General features: G+C 40.9%; 4 protein-coding genes and 1 pseudogene across 6 annotated transcripts; 3 read left to right on the forward strand and 2 right to left on the reverse strand.

Annotated features, from left to right (window-relative positions):
* Window positions 1–3,373: 3,373 nt before the first annotated feature.
* Window positions 3,374–4,903, forward strand: LOC128457270 (tubulin alpha chain-like; annotated as a pseudogene).
* An 885-nt stretch (window positions 4,904–5,788) lies between these two features.
* LOC128457269 (dnaJ homolog subfamily B member 13) lies at window positions 5,789–9,089 on the forward strand. The gene is made up of 8 exons (XM_053441896.1): window positions 5,789–6,007; window positions 6,115–6,218; window positions 6,655–6,816; window positions 6,907–7,055; window positions 7,235–7,345; window positions 8,194–8,310; window positions 8,404–8,480; window positions 8,768–9,089. The coding sequence occupies exons 1-8, from the start codon at window positions 5,940–5,942 to the stop codon at window positions 8,916–8,918; spliced, it is 939 nt and encodes a 312-aa protein (XP_053297871.1). The 5' UTR covers window positions 5,789–5,939; the 3' UTR covers window positions 8,919–9,089.
* Window positions 7,960–11,449, reverse strand: ucp2 (uncoupling protein 2). Its single transcript, XM_053441894.1, has 8 exons — window positions 11,326–11,449; window positions 11,074–11,222; window positions 10,570–10,772; window positions 10,076–10,292; window positions 9,797–9,994; window positions 9,607–9,708; window positions 9,335–9,515; window positions 7,960–9,239 (listed from the first exon to the last, which is right to left on the reverse strand). The coding sequence occupies exons 3-8, from the start codon at window positions 10,693–10,695 to the stop codon at window positions 9,125–9,127; spliced, it is 939 nt and encodes a 312-aa protein (XP_053297869.1). The 5' UTR covers window positions 10,696–10,772; window positions 11,074–11,222; window positions 11,326–11,449; the 3' UTR covers window positions 7,960–9,124.
* A 970-nt stretch (window positions 11,450–12,419) lies between these two features.
* Window positions 12,420–15,311, reverse strand: LOC128456940 (mitochondrial uncoupling protein 2). Of its 3 annotated transcripts, none has more exons than XM_053441383.1 (7): window positions 15,044–15,311; window positions 14,280–14,421; window positions 13,965–14,172; window positions 13,676–13,873; window positions 13,478–13,579; window positions 13,180–13,360; window positions 12,420–13,095 (listed from the first exon to the last, which is right to left on the reverse strand). In XM_053441383.1, exons 2-7 carry the CDS (start codon window positions 14,406–14,408, stop codon window positions 12,981–12,983), a joined length of 933 nt encoding a protein of 310 aa, XP_053297358.1. In that variant the 5' UTR covers window positions 14,409–14,421; window positions 15,044–15,311; the 3' UTR covers window positions 12,420–12,980. The 3 variants fall into 3 exon arrangements, with proteins under 3 accessions (XP_053297358.1, XP_053297357.1, XP_053297356.1); XM_053441382.1 differs by having other exon boundaries at window positions 14,280–14,416; window positions 15,044–15,310; XM_053441381.1 differs by having other exon boundaries at window positions 14,280–14,472; window positions 15,044–15,310.
* Window positions 15,312–18,807: 3,496 nt separating this feature from the next.
* ppme1 (protein phosphatase methylesterase 1) lies at window positions 18,808–24,490 on the forward strand. The gene is made up of 14 exons (XM_053442144.1): window positions 18,808–19,094; window positions 19,844–19,937; window positions 20,190–20,282; window positions 20,409–20,466; window positions 21,350–21,401; window positions 21,939–22,093; window positions 22,269–22,359; window positions 22,542–22,607; window positions 22,687–22,813; window positions 22,927–23,056; window positions 23,232–23,276; window positions 23,390–23,454; window positions 23,980–24,047; window positions 24,163–24,490. The coding sequence occupies exons 1-14, from the start codon at window positions 19,009–19,011 to the stop codon at window positions 24,164–24,166; spliced, it is 1,134 nt and encodes a 377-aa protein (XP_053298119.1). The 5' UTR covers window positions 18,808–19,008; the 3' UTR covers window positions 24,167–24,490.
* Window positions 24,491–24,674: the final 184 nt, after the last annotated feature.

Here is a 24,674-nt window from a genome sequence, read left to right on the forward strand (position 1 = left end):
GAGAAATATGAAGCAGGGTTAGGTTATAAAAAAATATCCAGAGCTTTGAACATCTCTCTGAGCACCATAAAATCCATCATAAGAAAATGGAAAGAATATGGCACAACCGCAAACCTACCAAGAGGAGGCCGTCCACCCAAACTGAAGAGTCGGACAAGGAGAAAATTAATCAGAGAAGCAACCAGGAGGCCCATGGTTACTCTGGAGGAGTTGCAGAGATCCACAGCTGAGGTGGGAGAATCTGTCCACAGGACAACTATTAGTCGTCTACTCCACAAATCTGGCCTTTATGGAAGAGTGGCAAGAAGAAAGCCATTGTTGAAAGGGATCCATAAAAAAATCCCGTTTGGAGTTTGCCAGAAGCCATGTGGGAGACACAGCAAACATGTGGAAGAAGGTGCTCTGGTCAGATGAGACCAAAATTGAACTTTTTGGCCTCAATGCAAAACGCTATGTGTGGCGAAAACCCAACACTGCCCATCACCCTGAGCACACCATCCCAACAGTGAAACATGGTGGTGGTAGCATCATGCTGTGGGGATGCTTCTCTTCAGCAGGTACAGGGAAACTGGTCAGAATAGAGGGAAAAATGGATGGAGCCAAATACAGGGAAATCCTTGAAGAAAATCTGATGCAGTCTGCAAAAGACTTGAGACTGGGGCGGAGGTTCATCTTCCAGCAGGACAATGACCCTAAACATACAGCCAGAGCTACAAAGGAATGGTTTGGATTAAAGAATGTTAATGTCTTAAAATGGCCCAGTCAAAGCCCAGACCTCAATCCAATAGAGAATCTATGGCAAGACTTGAAGATTGCGGTTCACAGACGGTCTCCATCCAATCTGACTGAGCTTCATCTTTTTTGCCAAGAAGAATGGACAAACCTTTCCATCTCTAGATGTGCAAAGCTGGTAGAGACATACCCCAAAAGACTTGCAGCTGTAATTGCAGCGAAAGGGGGTTCTAGCAAGTATTGACACAGGGGGGTGAATACTTATGCACCCAACAGATGTCAACTTTTTTGTTCTCATTATTGTTTGTGTCACAATAACATTTATTTTGCACCTCCAAAGTACTATGCATGTTTTGTTGATCAAACGGGAAAAAGTTTATTTAAGTCTATTTGAATTCCAGTTAGTAACAGTACATAATGGGAAAAAGTCCAAGGGGGGTGAATACTTATGCAAGGCACTGTACACCAAGCCTGTCCATCACAGCCATGGCCTGCCCCTAACTGGGAGAGCAGGGGTATTGGGGTCAGCCTGCTCAACAAAGACATCAGGCCCAGTCAACCCGTGGGTGGGCCCTAACCATGGATTCTAGGGCTGCACAGAGTACCCTAAAGGGGAGGGTCCGCTTCCTTTAACAACTGTTTGAGCTAATAATAACCTATGATTGAGGTTCTGGTAGAATAAATAAATAAATAAAGCAACGTTGATGATGGCTGATACTAGAGCTACGTACTCGTGTGTAGGTCCAAAATATCCCACACATCTTGACATGTCTGATAAAAGAGAGAAGATAGTGGGATTCTCTGGACAAAGACGGTTGATTCAAAGGTCAGCTCCAGTTTGTTTATCTATCCAAGGTGCTAAAGCAATTTTTTCTATTTTGGTGTCTGATCAAACTCAATAAATCTGTTAGGGAGAGATTCTTTGTGTAAAATAAAAAATGGCATTCGTTGCTGACCACAAGGGAAGGACATTGATAGCGCTGGTCCTGGCCTCCAGATGAGGACATTGGCTGAGAGAGGGCTAATATTTATTGGCGGGGGACCATATCAGAACCGGTGAATGAGTTTTACAAGAAGTGGGGAAAATACATTTGTATTCAGATCCCAAAAGCAAAGGAACCACACTCTGATTATAATTTACCGCTGTCACAGTTGCCACTGCTTTTTGGGGCAGTTGCCACGGTTGCCACCCTGTTTGAGGTCAACTACTGCTCTTTGTTCTCTGAGCACCAAGAATAATTGATCTGAAAAGAGAAGATTCTTCGTAAATACTGTTAATGCTTTTCCTATGATTTGTGTAATTGAACTCAAACTCGAAATCAAACCGCTGCCAGGCTGCTTTAGGGCTCCTGCCTCGGTAGCTCCCATCTTCGTTTTGGAGGCACCTGCCTTTGTTGCCACGCCATTTGGAGGCAGCTGCTCCTGCAGCCACAATGAGAGCCATTAAGGCTGTTTGTGACTTATTCAGAGAGATTTGGACTAGTTTGGAAAAAGAAGTTGACTAGTCAGCACATTATGAACATGAGCACGCGAATGTGGTAGGACTTGGCAGTGATGTCAATGGAACATGATGCTTAAAGACTGAAACTGGAACACTTCTCTCTTTCCAATAAGTTACATAAAAATAATAGCTATAGCAAATATTATGACTTTACTCCTCTGTCTGAAATGATGATGGTGAGAAGCTATTATTAATGTATCATCAGCCATTTAAAGTTCATGCCTTGTGAACTTCAAATCTTTTTAGTTATTAAAGTCACTTTAACCCAGTCCTTACTACATTACCTTTGCTTTCTGTGACACATGTAAAACCTTCTGTTTGTGTCTGTATTAAGGTTCCATTATAAAAACTTACCATCAATGACACAAAATGTCATTACAATAAGCAATGCTTAATGTGATGCTTTAAATTAGTTATTACGATCTGCATTTCCAATAACAAACTTCACAAACCTGTGTATAGAAAAATAATAATTTATTGAAGAAATGATGAGTCCAGATTTTGGCAACAAATGACAGTTGCCTTTAATCAGTGTTGCAACCAAGGCATCTGATTCAAACATTGTGGCATCAAAAGCAGCTGCCTTTACATATCAGTGGCAGTTTCTGCCTCTACCAGCTGCTCCTGCCACCATCAATAGCTATCAACGTTTTCTCGTTATTTAATCTGCAGTGATCCAGGAAACATGGTGAGTAGTTAAACACACTTTAAATCATGTGATCACAAATATCTGGAATTTAGTTTGACTAATTATTCGACTAATTAAGACATCTTGAATTTGGATTATGACAAGTCAGAAATAAATAATAATTACTTAAACCAGGAATTATGGTCATAATTAAATTGCACAGGTCTTTAATACATGAAAACAGCATTGTAAATTAAGACTGTAACTTTCTGAATAAAATGCTTGAAAAGTTGAAATGCAGTTTTTGTCCTTTCATCCAATTATTAAACAATTAAAAAAATAATCGACAGATTAATCGATTATCCGTATAACTTGCTACTTTATTCATGATTTTCTTCAAAAAAGAGTTGATTTCTTCTTCAGATCAGATTATTTTATTTCTTCCTCAGTTTTATAAATGGATTAATGTATATAGTTGAATAATATTTCGCCCCTTTCCGCAGCATGATTGTATCTCTGTGCACGTTGGTCAAGCCGGTGTCCAGATGGGCAATAGCTGCTGGGAACTTTATTGCCTGGAACATGGGATCGAGGCGGACGGACAGATGCTGAGCAACAAGACCATCAGAGGAAGAGATGACTCCTTCAACACCTTCTTTAGTGAGACCGGAGCTGGAAAGCATGTCCCGCGAGCTGTGTTTGTGGACCTGGAGCCCACTGTCATCGGTAAACTGTCGTGAAATTTAGAAACCGCAGCTACTCTGATTTCCTTAAATCAAACTGTTGAGTAATTTCTGACTGACCCTGTCTCTTCAGATGAGGTACGCACTTGAATCTACCGCCAGCTGTTCCACCCTGAGCAGCTGATCACTGGTAAAGAGGATGCTGCCAACAACTACGCCCGTGGACACTACACCATTGGCAAAGAGATCATTGACCTGGTGCTGGACAGGATCCGCAAACTGGTGGGTAACTTTTACATCAGGAATTAATCTTTTCTTAATTTTGACAGTTTGACAAAACATTGTCACTCATATTTAAACTGTCTCCCTCTCTTTCTTCAGGCTGACCAGTGCACTGGTCTTCAAGGCTTCCTGGTTTTCCACAGCTTCGGAGGTGGCACCGGCTCTGGCTTCACCTCACTGCTGATGGAGCATCTGTCCGTCGACTATGGTAAGAAGTCCAAGCTGGAGTTCTCCATTTACCCAGCCCCCAAGGTGTCTACCGCTGTGGTGGAGCCCTACAATGCCATCCTGACCACCCACACCACCCTGGAGCACTCTGACTGTGCCTTCATGGTCGATAACAAGGCCATCTACGATATCTGCCGTAGGAACCTCGATATTGAGCATCCCACCTACTCCAACCTGAACAGGTTGATGAGTCAGATCGTGTCCTCCATCACTGCTTCCCTCCGTTTCGATGGTGCCCTCAATGTTGATCTGACCGAGTTCCAGACCAACTTGGTGCCATATCCCTGTATCCACTTCCCTATGGCCACCTACGCTCCTGTCATCTCTGCTGAGAAGGCCTACCATGAGCAATTAACGGTGTCTGAGATCACAAATGCCTGCTTCGAGCCAGCCAATCAGATGGTGAAATGTGACCCTCGCAACGGTAAATACATGGCCTGCTGCCTCCTGTACCGCGGAGATGTGGTGCCCAAAGATGTAAATGCTGCCATTGGCACCATCAAAACCAAACACTCCATCCAGTTTGTGGACTGGTGCCCCACTGGTTTCAAGGTCGGCATCAACTACCAGCCGCCCACTGTGGTTCCAGGTGGAGACCTTGCCAAGGTCCAGAGGGCTGTGTGCATGCTGAGCAACACCACCGCCATCGCTGAGGCCTGGGCTCGCCTTGACCACATCGATCTGATGTACGCCAAGCGCGCTTTCGTTCACTGGTATGTGGGTGAAGGTATGGAGGAGGGAGAGTTCTCTGAGGCCAGGGAGGATATGGCAGCTCTGGAGAAAGATTATGAGGAGGTCGGAGCTGATAGTTTGGGAGAGGATGATGAGGGGGAGGGGGAGGAGTATTAAGCACAGATGCATTTCTTGTAGCCAAATTCCCAAATAAAAATTCTCTCTACTAAATATCCAGATATGTAGTTTTTCATCTGTAAAAAATGTTTCAGGAGTCTAGTTAAACTGTCAGCATTTAATGGGTCCATGCCATGTTAATTCTTTTATTTTTGTCAATATTTTTTCAAAGCCAAAGAAAGGTTCATGGAATAAGGGGCGAATCATGTCCAGACTGCTTTGGTGATGTAACCAGTTTCTGATGCCAACGGGCATGCAGTGTCTTTCAGCCTAATTAGATCTTGATATAGACTCGGCAGTGATGTCAATGGGACATGATGCTTAATGACTGAACTTGGAACACTGCTTTATTTTCAATGAGTTACAAAAAAAGAATCTTATTTGCTATGAAACGATGATGGTAAGAAGCAGTTATTGATTAATGTTCGTGCCTTGTGAACTTTTTTTAAATATTTAATTCACTTTAACCTTACTAATATACATTTGCTATGTTTGAAAAATGTAAATCCTGCTGTCTGTGTCTGTTATTGCAGCTCTGTAACCCTTTTTAAGGTTCCATAATTAACATTTACCATCACTGACTCAATATATCATTACAAGAATAGACAATGCTATAATTTAAGGCTTTAATTCAGTTATTATTTGTTATGGAAGTTTTCTGGAAGCTGGTGGAAGGAGAACTCAGGCAGGTGCTGATGTCTTATACCAAAGACTTTAATGTAGACTTGATGCAATATACAAATGCCAACAGAGTTAAGCAATTTTACAGTGTGACATCAAAGGCAGCTGCCTTTAAACATTGTGATACAACAACGGCAGCGAGTATATATTCCATTTAATAAATCACAAACCGCTGAAGTTGCGCAACTCTCAGAAAGTGTCAATGACAACTGCCGCCAAACACTTTCTGAAGGCTGCCTCCAACATTGTGGCAACAAAGGCTGCTCCCTCCACAGGCTTTCATCTATAGAGGAGGTATCTCTACAGCTGTCACACTGGCAACTGTGACAGCTGCCTTCAAACATTTACTTCCACCATGGATGAAGATTACTACAAAACACTTCAGATAAACAAGAGCGCCATAGCTGCAGATATCAAAAAGGCGTAGGTCTCTCTCGTTAAATTACAATCCTGAAAACGTAAAGCCATTCACACATGTTTAATATCATCTGTTCTTTTTATTGTTGTTGATTTCTACCTTTTTATGCCAGATATCGATGTCTCGCTTTGAAGTTTCACCCAAACAGCAGCAAAGAAGCAGGAAGCACAGAGAGGTTCAGGCAGCTGGGCGAAGCCTACGATGTTCTCAGCGACCGTTAGTGACCAGAAGAGTGAAAAGAGAGAGAGAGAGAGATAGAGAGAGAGAGAGAGAGAGAGAGAGAGAGAGAGAGAGAGAGAGAGAGAGAGAGAGAGAGAGAGAGAGAGAGAGAGAGAGAGAGAGACAGAGAGAGAGAGAGACAGAGAGAGAGAGATGTAGTAAAATAAATAAATGAATCTTGGGGCAGAGAGACAGAAAAATGGGGAGAAGTGCTCATTGCATGATATGAATTACTCCAGCAGTCTAGATCCATAAATAAACTTGTATCCCTCATAATTAAGGGATGGTTCAGGACTCACCGTATACATAACTAACGATGAAAACTACTGTACAATACAGGGAGAGAGTTTAGTTTATAAATCTATAAAACTGTCCGCATTTTACCGCACAGCGTATTAACTGACTCTGTCAATATGTGTTTTCTGTGTTACAGCTCGGAAAAAGGCAACATATGACAGGTTTGGTGAGGAGGGACTAAAGGGTGGGATTCCACCTGAGTTTGGCAGAGGTGGGGCCTGGTCCTCTAAATATGCCTACCACGGGGATCCAGAAAAAACATTTAAACAGTTCTTTGGAGGTGACAACCCATTTGCAGGTGAAAAAAATGAAGAGACGAATTCCATACAGTAATATGTTTTGTCAAACTTTTTATTTTTGCCTAATTTATTCATATATTTATCAACAGTCTTCTCTGCAAATGATGTACCGCTTCAGTTTGTTGGCCTGCAACCAGTCGTGGTGAAGACACAAGACCCCCCTGTAGAGAAAGACCTTGAGTTGTCCCTGGATGATCTGTTCCATGGGTGCACAAAAAAGATTAAGATATATCGCAATGTAAGAACATCTGTATGTGAGATAGCCTTTCAGATTACATGGTCTTTCAGTGGTCGAATCAGTCACACATTCAGTTGTTAAGCTGAAAGCAACTCACAGGAGCACAAATCAAATGACTTGGTACATCTAACTAATCACATAAATTTATTAATTTAAGTTTTACCTTATTTCTTGAACAGGTTATGAATGAGGGTGGATCATCCAATGTCAAAGACAAGATCCTCACTATAGATGTAAGTCCTGGATGGAAAGAAGGCACAAGAATTGTTTTCTCCAAAGAGGGAGATCAGGTAAAATAACTAAACAACATTATTTTCTGTTGATATTTAGTAATGCTCTAAAAATGTTATATGCATTTGAAAGCATTAAAAAAATAAATTTTGCTCACCTTTACTCTCAATTTCTCACCATAAAGTATATCTCACAAGACCTGAGTTTAGGTTTCTGATTCTGTCTCTGGTGGTGATTTATCAAACTCTCTTTTGTTTCATACTTAGTTCAGAATTTTCAGCAAATGGGACTTTTAAGTATATTGTAACCTTGAAGTCTAGCAATATACCAATGCTAAAATTAAATTATGGATGAAAAGAACAAAATATATTCCTAAAGCTGAAAAGTTTTGGTTTGATAAAAGAACATACAATTCCTGCAATTATAATAATGCAACATTCTACAGATTTATACTGGATTATCATCAAATGATAATAATCATTATGACACGTATAGGAAGGGTAATTCCTTATTGGATCAATCATTTGGGAATTATACATTTTCTTAGTACTGGAAAGATTTTTATGAAGTCTGTTTCATTTTATACTAGATTTTTTAATTCCACAATGTTAAATTTTTTCAAACTTTCAAAAGCAATTTTGAAACTGTGAATAATGTCAGAACGAAGTCAAGATACTAGAAAAATACGAGTTTAATATGAACAAGTAAGCAAATTACATTTTTGTGAAGTTTATCTAATCATTCAGTTGGCATGGTAGTATTTCCAAAGGACCACCAGTAGGTGTCCTCAGAAGATCCTCTCTAGCATCGAATCGCTCAGGCACATAGACTGTATGTAAACTTAGGAACACTTAAATGATTGTCATCAAATACTTTTTACATGCTTTTTAATCTTCTGACTACATAGCTGGGACCCAACAGCATCCCTGCAGATATTGTTTTCATAGTGCGGCAGAAGAGTCATCCTCTGTTTGAAAGACAAGATGATGACCTGATCAACGAGACCCAAATCTCTCTGGAGATGGTGAGTCATATAACATGTGTTTCTTTATGAGTTAAACCTAAAGATTTGGTATAAAAAAAAAAACACTAAAACCAAATAAAACCTCTTCCATAGGCCTTGACTGGCTTCTCTGTGAGTGTGCGAACCATAGATGGAAGGCTAATCAATATTCCCATCAATGACATTGTGCAGTAAGTACCTTTCTATACTGGGGCAAATGTGGAAATCTCTAATACTTGTGATATTGTATTTTCTTTGTACTATTCATTTTACATGGATCTGAGATATTACAAAAGCTGGATGTTGTTTTTTTTAATATTAAAATTAGAACAGGGAGAGATGAGAAATGAGAGAGATCAATTCAAATAGTTCACCTCACCCATATAGTTAAACAGGAACATCACTACAAGGATTTGTTTTGGCTTCGTGCCTCATCTCCATCAAGAATAATTTTCCTGTCTCTGATTTGTTGTTTCAGCCCTAGATACAGTAAAGTGGTGCCTGGAGAGGGAATGCCGCTGTTCCAGGATCCTTCCCAGAGAGGAGACCTCATTATTCACTTTGACATCCAGTTCCCCGAGAAGCTCTCCGCTGACAGAAAGCATCTGATCAAAAAAGCCTTGAGATAAATATCGATCACATTTTAGTACACTTGTTTCTATCCTATGATCTATGATTATTGTACTCAGTTTTATTTCCCTTATCCATCAAAGCACAATTTGTATTACATAGCATTGATACTTTGATTAAATAAACACAAAGGAAGAAACTAAAGGCTAAGAAATCTGTAAACATAACATCTGTCCAACAACATCCGCCTTCTACCGGGCAGAAATCACATAATTCTTGTGCAGTTGTGATTTGCTTCCATCATGGCCCGTTTCAGCTGCTCGTATGTCACAAACATCACCACGTTCCAGGAGCCCAGGCGTAAGAAAGAGGGCGTGAACCTTAAGAGGAGGCGAAGAAAATATAGAAAAATTACAATTCATAATGTCATCATTTTGTTCACAGCCATTCTTGTCCTCTTGTAAAAAGCACTTACCCCTTATAGAAGGCAAGTGGTCCTTCCTTGGTCATCATGGTAGCAGCACAGTTGAAGACGCTTCTGTAGTGGCCAAGAGGAGAGTTCATATATCTTGTCTTGACCACATCGACAGGTGAGGCGATGACTGTCGTGCATAACCCTGCACCGAAGGCTGATAGAAAGTGGCAGGGCAGGTTGTCTGTGGAGTGAAGGCTGTAAATTAGTGTCCCAGGAAGAGAAACCCTTCAATCATTCCACTGGATTATGTTTGGCTGCAGCCATTGTTTCACCTGAAAGGGGCGTGGACTTTAGAAGTGTTTCCTTGATGAAGTCGTACGTCACCAGTTCTGTGCAGTTGACCGTCGCGTTCCGCAAAGTGTTTGGAGCTGTGCCTGCAAGACGGAGTGAAATGAGCACATTTATTGTAAGAAATTGTGGAATAGCCTTCAGGATCCTGGTAACTATCATGAATGAGTCTACCTTTCCAAAGGCCACGGATGCCTTCTTCCTTAGCAATGGTCCTGTAAGCATCAATTGTGCTACAGTAGCGTCTGGCGACCCCAGAGGACCTGGCCTGTGCCTGGAAGCGGACTTTCACCACATCTGTGGGCTGAGCTATCACAACCGCCATGGCACCTGTGGTACATCCCGCAAGCAGCCGAACGCCAATGCCTACATCTGAACCAGAGAGGAGAGAGGTGATTGTCGCAGGACCTTCTCAAGTAGACCAACAATAATAACACATTCACAGATGCTCACTCTCAGAGCCTCTGGTGTAGAACTGTTTTACAGAGTCGTAGAGGCCAATGCGGACAGAGGCGAAGCTCATCTGCCTCTGGAGTCCTGCCACCAATCCATTGTAAAGACTCCTGGGTCCCTCGGTGCGCACCATGGTAGTGATGGTGCCAAACACACCTCGATACTTCACTGCTGACCCATTCCCCGCTGCTGAAGAGGCTATGGCCTCCCCTTGGATCTGTGCAAGGACGATGGGAAATTTAAATTCAACTAAAGATAAGATATTAGGGGGTGGTCCCTCCACCAACCAGCTTGTCGGTAGTTCAATCCCCAGCACCTCCAGACTACGTTAGATAGAAAAAGTGCTGTATGAGTGTTTGTTCCAGACTGGAAAATCTGTCAGAAATGCAAACAATGGCCTATGCACAAAATGTTATATCTATGTGAACATGTATGATGTGTTGATGAAAAGTAAACATGTATATGTTGACACACATATTAACTTTTTTTTGTACCTGCAGTCGCACTTTGGCTGTGTCCAAGGGAAAGGTGAGGAGGTCAGCGAAACAGGCTGCAGTTCCTGCTCCCAAAAACTTCACAGCTGCCGATGGAGGCACATCAACAGGTTTAAATCCAACCATTTTCCAGAGTTATTTGGATCAACACAAGGAAGGTTGAAAACTGCTCGATGTGGACAGGACCAGAAGTTCCTGAAAATCTGCAAAAATAAACCACATTGCATCCAAAGATTATTGTGTTCCACGAGCACCATGGCAAAGTTAAATCATTAGAATTACAAAAATATGCAATAGAACATTTTATACCTGATTCTATGTCTTGAACTTAGCTCTATATGACAAACCCAATAGTTGGTTCATGTAACAAGCTAATTAAGTAAAAGGGATATTCTTAATAACAGGTTTAACTGATGCTTAATACAACTGCAGACAGGAAAAGGATGCATGGACACAAGCATCAACTTATCCAAATCTGAACTTTTGAACTGAACTGATTCTTACCTTTTAGGAGATAGGACAAACACTTCTGAGATCAGGATTCTCTAAATGTGTCCCTCTGACTGAACTTTGTCCTAGCTATAAACTGATGTCCTTGTTTTTCCATAGAAGATTTTTTTATAGTGATTGGTCTTAAGATCATACTCCAAATCCTGGGAAAACAGAAACAAGTTAAAAAACAACATAGAAATGTATAAAGTATCAACAAAAACAATACTGTCATACAAAGGAAAAACATCATATTTAAGATTGTACCGGGATTTGATTCAGATGTTGAACAGCCTGTTGAATTGCAGAGAATCTTGAAGTGAAAAGATCCAAATGAATGAAATGAACCGACGCATGGACTGGATTCAGACTAGTGAGGAAGAGAACCACCCTTTAAATACTGCTGGGATGCTATTACATCACTGCGTGTGTTGTTCCTACGGCCCCACCCCCACTACATCTATGGGCTGCCCGCTGTTCCTCTGGGCCGACCGTAAACCTGTCTGTGTGAAAACAGTCTGGGGCTCGGTCTGCTTGATTTATCTTTTGTCCTCTTGGCTTTATAATCAATCTCCCTCAGACCAACCACACCCACATCACAACAAAGATTAAAAAACCTGAGGTAGAATAATTTGAGAAATTACTATTTCATGAAAATAAATTATGTTTGAAAAGATATGATTTTTGAACTTAGAATCATCTGGTTAGGTGCAGCATCTGTTTAAAGCTTTGTTCTTAGAATCCCAGCACAGCAAGTGCAGACTTGCAGAGTGCTGAGTCATGCTGAAAACACAAGAACATACAAGAACACATAGTAGGTCGGCCACCAAATTAGATCCGTATGTTCAGGCCCGTTAACATATACGACTGCTCCTCGTTGAAATGTCCTGTCCATGACCTGTTGGTGTTGCACTGATAAATGTGGTGCAACCCTGAATTGTGTTTTTGAAAATAAATTCACAAACGGCTTAGTTTTGTTTAATATACGGATAAAGGGGAATCTACACGCAAACATATTTCCATGATAGAGCTCCGTAAAGCAATGGAACATAATTAGGGAAAGGTTGGTGAAGTTGTATAAAGGAAGTCTCATCAAATTAATTAGAATGCCCTACAGCAGAGTACATATCCATGTACTGTATTTATTTATTTGTGAGGACCATTTTGAGCAAAGACATTTTTGAAAGTGAGGACATTTTGGATGATCCTGACTTTTTCAAAAGCTCGTTTGAGGGTTAAGACTTAGTTTTAAGGTTAGAGTTATTGCAGAGTAATTTTATCAAGCAAAGTGATTCATCCAATCATCCAAGTACTCGTAATAGTTGGTTCAGGAGTTTTTAGGATAGAGATAGACTAAGAAATTAAAAACTGGCACTTTATTCTTTTTTCATTTAAGCATCATGTACAATATATTCTATTCATGTGACTTATCGACCGGCGATACATCATGTTATTTACAATCAGCAGCACTTAGATGGAACTACACATTCCTGACTACATGCAAAACATACAATGGTAAACATTATAAACAGTCCACAAGAAGACAAAGTCAAATAGACTTGATCACTGTTGAGGTCAAATACAGCCTGATCCAGTCTCTCTGTTCCTTTCATGGTAAACCTGCCCTGGATGCAGATCATTCATACAGTTCATTCTTGTAAACATGAAATTACATCCTCAACCTGGAGTGTTATTGTGCCCACAATGTCCGTGGTGATTCAGGAGTTTGAAGAGCCACTTCTTCCTTCTGATGTCTTTACAGCAGGTGAGCTCTTATGATGCCTCAGCTTCAGCTCTGAGCCACTTCAGTTATGTGACCATGGACCCCCTTTTCCAACTATGGGTCACCACTGGTCTCCACTGCACTGTGGTAAAGGCAAGGCCGTTGTGTCTCTGCAACACTGAAGTCTAATGAGGTAAGGTCAAAATGGCGACTCCCAGCTGTGCTGTGCCTTGGTCATTTCTCTTTTAATCTGTTCATACGTCACAAACATCACGATGTTCCAGGACCCCAGTCGCAAGAAAGAAGGCATGAACCTGAGGAAATGAAAGAGAAGTAAACAAGTGTGGCCAGGTTATTTTACTGTTGTGTGGTTCACTGTTAGGTTAGCGTGTGTTTACCCTTTATAAAAAGCTTTGGGTCCTTCATTTCTCAGCATGGTGAGAGCACAGCTGCTTGCGCTGCTGTACTTGCCAGCTCCTGAGTTCATGAACCGTGTTTTGACCACATCCACCGGAGAGGCCACAACCGTCGTGCAGAAGCCTGCACCAAAAGCGGCTGTGAAGTGGCAGGGCAGGTTGTCTGCAGAGGAAGAGAAGCCAAAGCTATTTTTTCGGGATATATTTATATTTTTTAACTTGGTTGCAAAAGAAGTTATGATACTGCACCTTCTACAACATCTGTTTTTTTTTTGCTCACCTGTCATTAGATCATACTTCAGGATGAGTTCCTTGATCATGTCATAGGTCACCAGCTCTGCACAGTTTACAATGGCGTTACGAGTGATGTTGGGCAAGCAGCCTGGAAGAAAGCAGCACAGGATGATTAAAAAATCAGCGAAAGGAGGTTACACGTTAAGCAATAAATAAAAAGGCCTTTTTCTATTCGAACCAGTACCTCTCCAAAGGCCCCTTATTCCCTCAGTTCGCGCAATCGTCCTGTAGGCATCTAGGGTGCTGTTGTACCTCCTGCCACCGTCAGCCGTTCGTACCTGGGCTTGGAAACGCACCTTCACCACATCCGTTGGTTGGGCAAAAGCCACAGCCATGGCTCCTGTGGTGCACCCTGCCATGAGCCGAGTCACAATCCCAGCGCCTGAGCAAAAATATTTACATCAGTCAAATTGAAGCAGCAGGAGAGAAACAACCTTGTTCAAATATAACTCGATGATGCTCAGGTTACGCACTGTCAGTGCCTCGTGTGTAAAACTGCTTCATGGAGTCGTAAAGGCCGATTCGGACAGAGGCGAAGCTCATCTGCCTCTGGAGTCCTGCCACCAGGCCGTTGTAAAGACTCCTGGGCCCCTCTGTGCGCACCATGGTCATGATGGTGCCAAACACTCCTCGGTACTTGGTTGCACAGGCCCCTTCGATTTTACTAGCCTCTCCCTGAATCTGGGATAGGATGACATTCAAGGATTCCCAGCGGCAGGTTATGGTAAAAGTACAGACAAAACTAAAATCAGCAGGTGTCAGGTCCTTTTCAGCTTTGCGCAGCTCACCTGTAGTCTGACTTTGGCAGTATCCAGGGGAAAGGTGATGAGGTCAGCAATGCAGCCGGCGGTGCCTGCTCCGAAGAACTTAACTGCCTGAGAGGGCACCATGACGTCCATGGGTTTCGTGCCAACCATTTCTACACCTGCTCTGATGAGACGAATGGAAAAAGCTTATCTTGATGCCCTTTGCCCTAGATCTCTGTGAGGTATATGATACCTATCAGACTCACAATAAATCAGCTCAGCAAGACAGACACACACAGATTATAACTTTTCATGTGTTCTCATGGTAATATCTAGGGAGCTGGGTGTATTGGTGGCGCTCATCATTGTGCATACCCTGTAGTTAAGAGATTTTATTTTTCTCAAGAAGAAAATTAATCTTTGGAAGTGGTTCGGTTATGGAAATGTCTGTGTCCATAGACTGAAGTGCTTGCTGAAGTGATCCAGCAAGCACTGCCACTCACTATGAAAGCAAGCATTTATCATTAACTGGTGATGCATGAAGAGTTTGTCATTTTGTTTGTATTTAATCGTATGTATTGGTTGATCATTATGACGACTGAAAAATTTGTTATACTTCAAAGATACAGGAAACAGACACAAAATCCTTTATCCTTTGTCCACCACAAAGGATAAAAGGATTACCCGTTGCTAATATTTTCCGACAAACTACTTGATATAAAACATGTTTTGTTGATATAATAAATATAATTCACTCAAGTGACATAAGTTGATGAGTTGCTAAAACAAAATCATTGTTACTTTACCTGAGTATCTTTCCAGGAAAGTTACAACCCAACACAGCGGAGAGAGTATAGAATCCTTTAGTTGCTTAGTCCCGTTTGCGTCCTCACGTCATGCTGTGTGCTCATACTGCTCTGTGACGGAGAAGCCGCTGAATTTATAGACACCTTTTGCACATGACTGCAGGGCAGCCTGACAGGCCTGAGCGTTCGTTATGCGAATCTCATGTTTACCAAATAGCCGTCAGGGAGACACAGACGGTAATTTGAGTACTTGTTTATCTGCTCAGTCTCGTCATGGAAGCCTGCTGTGGACTCATGCCCTCTGAACACGTGTAAACAATCAAATCATATTCACTTGTTTCACATTTAATATAAAGTACAATATCATAAAGTAGAGAATGTGTTTTGCCTCCAGAGTTTAAGGAGTTACCCATAACATTTCTATTTAAACCTGGGTGTAGAACAGGTCATATATAACGTCTGACATCAAAGAGCATTCCTCCTGTTTCTATTGGCTCATATATGTGGCCAGTCAGAAAATGCTTCCATGGGGCATCTGACTGGATGACAGGGGCCCTGCAGTGGATAACGTTTGCATTGCATTCTCTTCTAGGTGTTGGTGCCCCACAGCAAAATGCAAAACTGACCAAGGAGCTTCAGGAATCCCCCCCTCCTCCCTGCAAGTTGTGAGGATACACAATGTTCCAGGCTACCAGGACCCGTCATACTTCTCAGCCAATCCCTACAATGAACTCCAGTGGGCGGATGCACATAACATGTGTGCGCAATCATCCCCCCCGTTCGCATCTAGACGGGTATACGAGCACCCAAAGAGAGAACTGGATGCTGAATGGAAAGTGTTAGAGAGGGGGGGACACAAGTGTTGGACTTCTGAGCGTGCACTCTTCTACACATGTGACTTTCCATTGCAGCTCCACATCACCGCCCCCAACGAGCCCACGGCAGGTCCTTCAGCTGACTGTGCCAAACTCTGACAACTAGATATACAGTAAAATGTTTCACCTGCTGGGGCACGTGTCAGGATGTTATTTTATTCCCAAACATGTAGCGTTAATCCTTTACATTCTAACATGCATCGCAAATGTTTCTCCCATGTACATTTGCTACATCTATGTGTCTAAGTACTTGACATTACAGTATTAAGTTACAACCACTTCATATTCCACAATACAAGTTTCTCAAGATCCCTGGGGTTGTTTTCAGAAAAAATATTGAATATATATTGACAGAATATAATTCACATTCACATGCACATGCACCTGTACACATTCACACGCACTTTCCATGAAATTTGATGGAAGGGTGTAACTATGGCAAAGGATGAACACATTCAATTTAAGACAATTTATTTTCAATTAGATTTTTATTTTACATTGAAATCTGTTTGCAAATGTTGCAATCAAAGACGTAACCATTTAGGATTGGGTTCATGCATTTCCTTTTTTTCTTCTCATTCAATTTGCAACGCAAAGACGGAAAAGAGTCAAACTCAAAGCGTCGTCAAGAATGAATCCGACAAGCAGGGTCGCTACTTTCACCACCTGCTTCCCATGGTCAACTCTAAAAACAGCTCCGTGAGAACACAATGTGAATAACCTTTGAACACAGTCTGACCAGTAAACAATTTGATGGTCCGGCTTCAACCAGTTAGCACTGACCACCCCCACAACGTATGAAAATGAGACTCATGCGGCAGCCTCTGTGGTCTCCAGCGCTAAGAATACCACGAACCTTGAGTCAGTGCCGTGAAACAACTAATCTCTTTTACTCGATGCTCTAATTCTATTAATATAATCTGCCATTGCGTCACATAAAGGTTAGTGGAGCACAGTGAAGCAGCAGCCCTCCTTATTCACAGACCTGTTTGCCCGTGAACTTTGGTTATAACCTTAGTTCCACTAGACATTTGGTGAGAGGAAAGACAGGGACACAACTTTAGTGTGGACTCAAATGTATGTGCTCTATACTGTAATGAGTTGTATAAATTAAGACTAAGTTTGCTTGTTTTTTTTTCTTCATTTTTCTGTATTTCCTAAACATCAAATCAGAGGCCTGAGCTTGTAGGGCCTTGCTTGCTTCTTGGATAATAACAGTATGACACCGGGACAACCAATGCATCCACTCCACATACCAGTAATGACTCAGCTGTTTGTCTGTGACTTCCAGTAAATTTAGTGACACGTTTTTTATTAAAACTAATTTGAAGTGATTGCAGTTTCCATGGAAAACAACGGTAGGTATCAGAGACTCATATACCTCCAGTCTGTCGGAACAGCATGTTCTTTATAATCTGGGACTCGGCTAAGGACATACAAATGCCTCTGACGTTGTGCTACATAAATCATATTTCCTAGAGAGAACATCGGGTGAAGATCCTGTCACCCTCTGACGCACTCCAGATGATAACTCCCCCAAAACCACAATCTGTGAACTGTTCTTCCAACCAACCATCAGACAACACATGGAACACGTTCTGAGCGTGGTACATGTGGTGCGAGCCATGTGTTCAACATGTATACTTTGTGGGTGTTGTGTTGGCGATTTGTTCAGATAGGAGGGGAGAGTTGGTTTAAGATGTTGAATGAGATGACTGCAGGATAATTTACAGGAAGATATCCCAATCTACTTGGCTTCACCGGCAGAATGTGACTGAACGAAACACATACCCAATACAAAGACACAAATGGCTTTCTAAGAGATGAATAGCAACAGCAACAAAAGGCAGAACATCCACAAACAGGTAAACTGACTATAGAGAGACACAAAGTGATGACAGAAACACCAAACAACTGGGAAAAAATTACATAAAATGACTGCAAAGAGATATAAAATGTCCACAAAAGAATAAAATAAACACAATTAGACACACAAAAAACACAGAGGGATGCAATACAACTTTAAAGAGACAGGTGACTGTATATACACAACGGGATCATAGAGATGCAAAGAAACCACAAAAATAAATAAATCAACCCAAGCAATAAATCTGACAAAGATGCAAAAGCGATAATGTCCACAAAGACAAAGAATGCTCCAGAGACACAAAATGGCCATGGAAAGTATGCCAACAAACACACGCAAAACAACCACAGAGACATGCAATAAGACAAAATATCCACAAAGAGATAAAATATCAACTAAAAACCATGTTGTGTCTTTTGGTGTGAGGTTAGGGCGGCCTTTGATAAGTCTGTGCCCAGGGGTCCATTCTGCTACAATCCAACCCTGATTTATACCTCAGTAGTTTGATTGATAATTGAGAGGGTTGACTCAATGTTTCTACCTTGTGTCAGTGCTGATTGAATAAGATGATTTTAACCTGAGTCCTCACACGGGCTACTAAAGGCATCTTCGTACTAATTTTAAAGTAAATGTGTTATGTAAGCAGCTCTGTTTGTCCACTGTCACCTCGTCCTGTCCTCTTCTGCCAAATAACAAGTATGTAACATGATCAGTTGTCATAACACACGCCTTATGTAACTGCATTTACTATCAAATGTCTCCCATTGAACAGTTATTTTTATTAAATGTTTTATATAAACTATTGGTTTGAAGGCTCCCAAAGAAAACAATTAGGAAGAAAGGAAGAAATAAATCATTCCGTTTTCTTTTTTAACTGAACTGTCGCTGCTTTTTACTTTTCTCTTTATTTAAAAATGTACATAAAAAAACGACAATGCTGCTATAAGATTTACAATATTTGAGTTTTATTTGTGACCAATAGAGGGCAGTATCTCACCGCCCCCAGAGTGCCCCTGCGAACCAATCAGGAAATGAAATCAAAGAAGAAGAGTGAGTCCAAAAATAATCCCAGCAGCAGAAGAAGAAACAGCCGCTAGCCGCTAGCCGTTAGCTTTACAGCCAAAGCTAGCCAGCCGTCGCTGCTGGTGTCGAATTAAAATCCTATGCTGCGACAGAGAGGGAAGGTGACATCAAACAGTCCCTGACAGAGACCCACCGACAACATGGAGAAACAGATGCATCTGAACCTGTTCGCTTCCAGACCTCCTATGGCAGGTGGTGTTCAGTCCAGCTCCAAGATGAGAATGGGGTGAGCTGGCATTTAATCATCAATTATCTCAGCTGTTAAATTCACCAACACATCACCTGCTCTCTGTTCATAAAGTTTAATGTTGTCCGATATATGGAAAGTTTGTTTTAGGACTGCTAAACTGTTAGCGTTAGCCAGGCTAACTTAGCTACTGCTGCTAGAGTTTGGATCGTTACTTGTCTTCTACAATATGACCATGTATTTGGTTTACCCAGCTGCTTTCGCATTTAAGCACTTTTATATCTAATAAATATAATACAATACATGATCAGGTAGTCAATATATGCATTAGCTTAGATCTGTGAGGATGGACAGTGACCATTCATGGCAAGATAACATAAACAGTGTCTGGAGATATTCATCTCAGTAAAGTCAGGTTCAATTTAAATGTGAAAAGATCCCTTTACAGGGTTCAGGGTTGTGTTTACTTTTCATTTGGAAGCCAATGTTTAGTTAAGGGTTGATTCAGGCTTGTTTACATCACTCTAGTAGAAGAGATGATTAAACAAGTGTGTGCTTTTATTAAAGATGTACCCATATTTTATATTTCACACACATTTTCCTCCCCTCTCTCGAATTCCAAATTTTGTTTGGCTTTGAATATCTTTATCCAGTCATCATTTTTATTTGTACCAGTTATTTCTCTCTGTACAGTGGGATCATGTGAAAAAACGACTGTATGTGTATGTTAATATTCCTGCTGTCATATGAGAACACTTACATTTTGTTTGTACGTCTCTGTAACACAGACCTGGTCGGAAGAGAGATTTCTCCCCGCTGCCCTGGAGCCATTACTTTGAGACCATGGAAGACGTTGAGGTGGAGAACGAGAATGGCAAAGATATATCCTTGATTTCTGCTTGTGTTTGTATATAGAAAGTGTTGGGCCTCTGGTGGAGGCAGACATCACATACATCCTTCAAATTTGACTAGGTCAATTCATATTTAGCTTCTTTGTTATACCAGTGAGTCATCAAACTTCAGTGTGGTACAGAACGTTTGATGACAATACGTTTTTTTAAAGATCATTTAGCAGCATCTTCTTACTCTGTTACCTGCACAGCTCTGGTTTGCATTTCCTTGACCACAATGAACACTTTCAGAATTTACTGCAGTGGTGCCCATGGTCCTGTGCTGCTCCTGCTCCATGGAGGAGGCCACTCTGCACTCTCCTGGGCAGTGTTCACTGTGAGCATAACTACTAGTACAAAAAAAAACCTTCTAGCCTAAATACAGACCCAAACTATGCAGCTGCTTTTTATTTCATCTGCTTTTCCTTATTTGATGTGAATGTTTTCACGTGTTTCTTTGTAGGGCGTTATATGCAGCAGGATCACCTGCAGGGTCGTGGCTATGGACCTTCGAGCTCATGGTAAATATATGTAGGTAGTCAGAAGACACAACTGTAGTTACATACTTTATTTGTAGTTTTGAAATGAAGATTCTGATGGCGATTAGTCCCTTTGATTAGGTAGTGTGGTTAATCCTCTTTGAATAAGAGACGTTCTCACAACAGCATCAAATCCTCCGCACTATTTAGGTGAGAGGTGGAGCAGCTGGGTGCAGCAGGCAGAGACAGGAAGTGACGTATTAACTCTGCTGCGTAGATCACGTGATTTTTGTTTACAGCACTCCGTCAGCTCTCATCACCACAGACCCTCTAGACATCTTCGTCGGTGCCTTTGATGTGTATGATGCTGCTCTTTCACCGGGAGTTATTATTGTTTATTATTTTCATTTTTGTGTCTGTCGCGTGTTAGAACCAACCAACCCCCCCCCCCCCCCCCCCAATGCTCTTGGTGAATCCAGCGGCGATCCCCTGCTGTGTTTTCACATCAACCTGTCCTTGATTTCTACTGACATTACAACAGGTCAGGCGGATAAAGTCCGTAGAAATTGTGGAGCGTCTCAATCTGACAATTCCGTTCACTCTTGCGAAACTACGGAGGAACTGGAGAGTTTAGTGCATATCTGAAAGCAGCTTTATAGACAGCAAGTGATAACTGGTCAGATGTATTGCTGTATATTCAAAAGGGGATGTCTGTGATGGTTAATGATTTAAAATTATGTTAATTACTGTGTCCCATCTTGCATCACTTACAAAATTTAATATATCAATCTTTTTTCTCTAATATTGCAAAGCTGTAGAGAAACTTAATAAAGCAGTGACTTTTTAGTAACAACAAACTAATAAAAAATGTTCATTACTTTTAGATTTTTTTTTTACAAAGCTTTATCACTTTCTTTACCTGCAGGTGACTCCAAAGTGAAAAATCCTGAAGATCTCTCTGCAGATACGATGGCCAAGTGAGTTGTTGTGTGTGCAGTAGAGACAGACACTGGGTTTGTGAGAACCACTCTCAAGCTTTAAAGATAGTTATATAGGATGGTTCACCCAAAAATGAAAATCACCCATGATCTACTCACCACTATGCCGATGGAAGGGATTGGTGTGTGTGAGTCCACAAAACATTTTTGGAGTTTCAGTGGCAAACGGCGTTGCAGCCAGACTCAATACAATTTTAGGCTAAATGTTCACACTGATCCAGAGGAGGATATTCAAGGATATAACATGGAGGCATGTTGGTTTTTTTCTGTTGTTTTTGTACGTTTGAAGAATCAGTCACCATTTACTTCAATTGCATTGGATTTGGCTGCAACGCTGTTTACCTCTGAAACTCCAAAAGTGTTTTGTGGACTCAAACACAAGTTTGATAAAAAGTTAATTTTATTTTTGTCACAAGCTCCTCATTTCATTGTTAGGTGGAGAATTAGTCTTGATATTTCTGCTCATATTCATAGAAACAATGACATTAACAGGTTTATGTTTTTTTCTTTCATAAGGGATATTGGCAAAGTGGTGGAGGTGCTCTACGGAGAGAACCCTCCTCCGATCATGATTATTGGACACAGCATGGGTGGGGCCATTGCAGTTCACACAGCCATTGCCAATCACCTACCATCTCTTCTGGGCCTCTGTGTTATTGACGTTGTAGAAGGTAAGGGCACGTACTTCGTCAAGTTGCTGTATCATAGATAAAAGTTACATAATTAACAAAATAGCAAGTCGACTTTACTTTAATTTTATATATAAATGATAAATATTTATATGGAAATATAAGTACATTATTAGTGGGAATATATAAGACAACTGAGTTTGGTAATTTTATTCAGGTACAGCGATGGATGCTTTGAACAGTATGCAGAACTTCCTCAGAAGTCGGCCAAAGACATTTAAATCTCTGGAGAACGCCATTGAGTGGAGGTAAACCGATCATTATAATACTCTCCTGCTATTTAGTAAATATGTTAAAATCATATTTTTTTGTTATTGTGTTTGTTTGTTTGTTGTTGTTTTTCTTTTCTTGAACAGCTTTACTTTAAAGAGTTTCCATTTTAAGAATTTGGTTTGTCTTGCTCAAAATTGTTCTTTTGCTTGGTTCTCAGTGTGAAAAGTGGCCAGATCCGGAACATGGAGTCAGCACGTGTGTCAATGGGAGGCCAAGTGAAGAAGTACGTTTACTCTCTCACTTTCACATTACCTGCTGCATATTTTTGCAATTTTTATTAACCTGTATACTGACGTCCACAGATGTGAGGACCCCACTAGCAGCCCAGGAGTCTCTAATAGCATTGGCGAAGGTATAATAGAAGAGGACGAGGAGGAAGAAGCAGAAGAAGAATCCAACAAGAAAAGGATGAAGGAAGATGATCAAGAGGTGCGGCTCCTCCCTGTCCTCGAGTTCTTTTTGTGTGTAACATGAACCGTATGTGTATGAAAAGTGTAAAGTAGGTTAAACACTCCCTTAAAGGGTTGATTTTGCTGATACAGATGAAAAAGGAAAGCATCTTCAGCTGGCGTGTGGACCTGTCAAAGACGGAAAAGTACTGGGATGGCTGGTTCCGAGGCCTGTCGGCTCTCTTCCTCACCTGCCCTGTGCCAAAACTGCTTCTACTTGCAGGTTAGATCTTTCACTCATTATTATTTCATACAGCCTCCATAAAACATATATGGGCTGCAAGTTCTGATGGGATTTCAGGGCGGTCCCAGTTGTTTAGATGAATACAAATTATTTAATTGAAAGTTGTTTCGCCTTTGGCTGCACAATTTCACCCCTGGTGTGTTCCATTGTACAGGAGTGGACAGACTGGACAAAGACCTTACTATTGGACAGATGCAAGGTAAGCAGGGCAAAATGGAGAGCTTCCAATTTCCGTTTGTGTTTGAGTGTTGTTACTGTAGAACCTAGCCACCCGACTTTGATCATATCAATGATGTCACTGTTTGTCCACAGGGAAGTTTCAGATGCAAGTCCTCCCTCAGTGTGGTCACGCTGTCCATGAGGACGCACCTGAAAAAGTAAATAAACATCCACTCTGCTTTGTGTATTTTCCTATGACGTTTGGATTCAAGTAGGTTTTAAGCCTCCATGCTGAAAGCAGTCAGTGGCTGGAGGTATTATGTTTTCGGGTTGTCTGTCCATTCGGCCCATTCTTGCTAGCACGATTTGTCAAGAACGCCTTCAGGGAATTTCTTCACTTTGATACAAACATTAACTCTGACCAGCAGCAAATTGATTAGAATTTAGTGTTCAAAGGTCAAGGTGGCCTCACAAAACCAAAACCTGCCTTGTGAACACGTTATTTTAGGGTTAGGGTTAGTTATTTTAAATAAAGCCTTGAGAGAATCTTGTCAAATATGGCACTGATTTAAATTTCAGGTCAAGGAGACCTTTAGAATCATTTTTCAGGCGTCTTTAAAATGCTATCTCAAATCTACATCGACGGAATCCCTGTTGTCTTCCCCTTGTTCTTTGTATTCGATCATGATGATTTTGTTTGTTTGCCCTTTGTTAAAACTGGCTCCTCTGTCGTTTGTTGTTAGGTAGCAGATGCTCTAGCAACATTTATGGTCCGACACAAATTCACTGAGTTTAAGGACGGATATCTGTGGTAAGTGCGAACCATATAAGATGTTACATTTTACATTTATAATTTATTTATTTGTAGTATATCATAAAGTTTACTGAGATGTAATTCACTGTCACTTTGTCTTTTTTTTCAACAGCTAATGTCCACTTTACGTCTAAATATAGCCAGCAGACCTAGAAGAGTTGAACCTATCGTACAATTTAACAGAAAATTGAGGAAAACGTAACTATCATTATTATTATTATTATTTCGCTTTTCTTATGTAGATATTTTGCCTTTCAGCTTCGCCTTATGTTTATTTTCAAAACACTGGGATTTGATTGTACTTTTCCTTTATAATATGTATATTTTTTAATTTCTGAAATGTAATGCTCTCCTCGTTTCATGTTTTATTCTGAGTGATTGCATCATGTTAATGTGTAGTCTTTGATTTCAAATACAGATTAAAGATGGATGCAGCAAAACTGTCACATGTGCTTCTATATTTGGTAGTTGTATGAATTATTGAATACTTAAAATGAACTATAGATGAATGTAACTGGTGTTCTGAGTAACTGACGGTGGGTTCTGCTTACACTAATGCTAAACGCTCAAATTACACCAAGAAATGCCTGAATTCATTGAAACAGTCTTTTATTACCATAGCTG

This window comes from Pleuronectes platessa, chromosome 15 (genome assembly GCF_947347685.1).
Source record: "Pleuronectes platessa chromosome 15, fPlePla1.1, whole genome shotgun sequence".
Lineage (NCBI taxonomy): Eukaryota > Metazoa > Chordata > Actinopteri > Pleuronectiformes > Pleuronectidae > Pleuronectes > Pleuronectes platessa.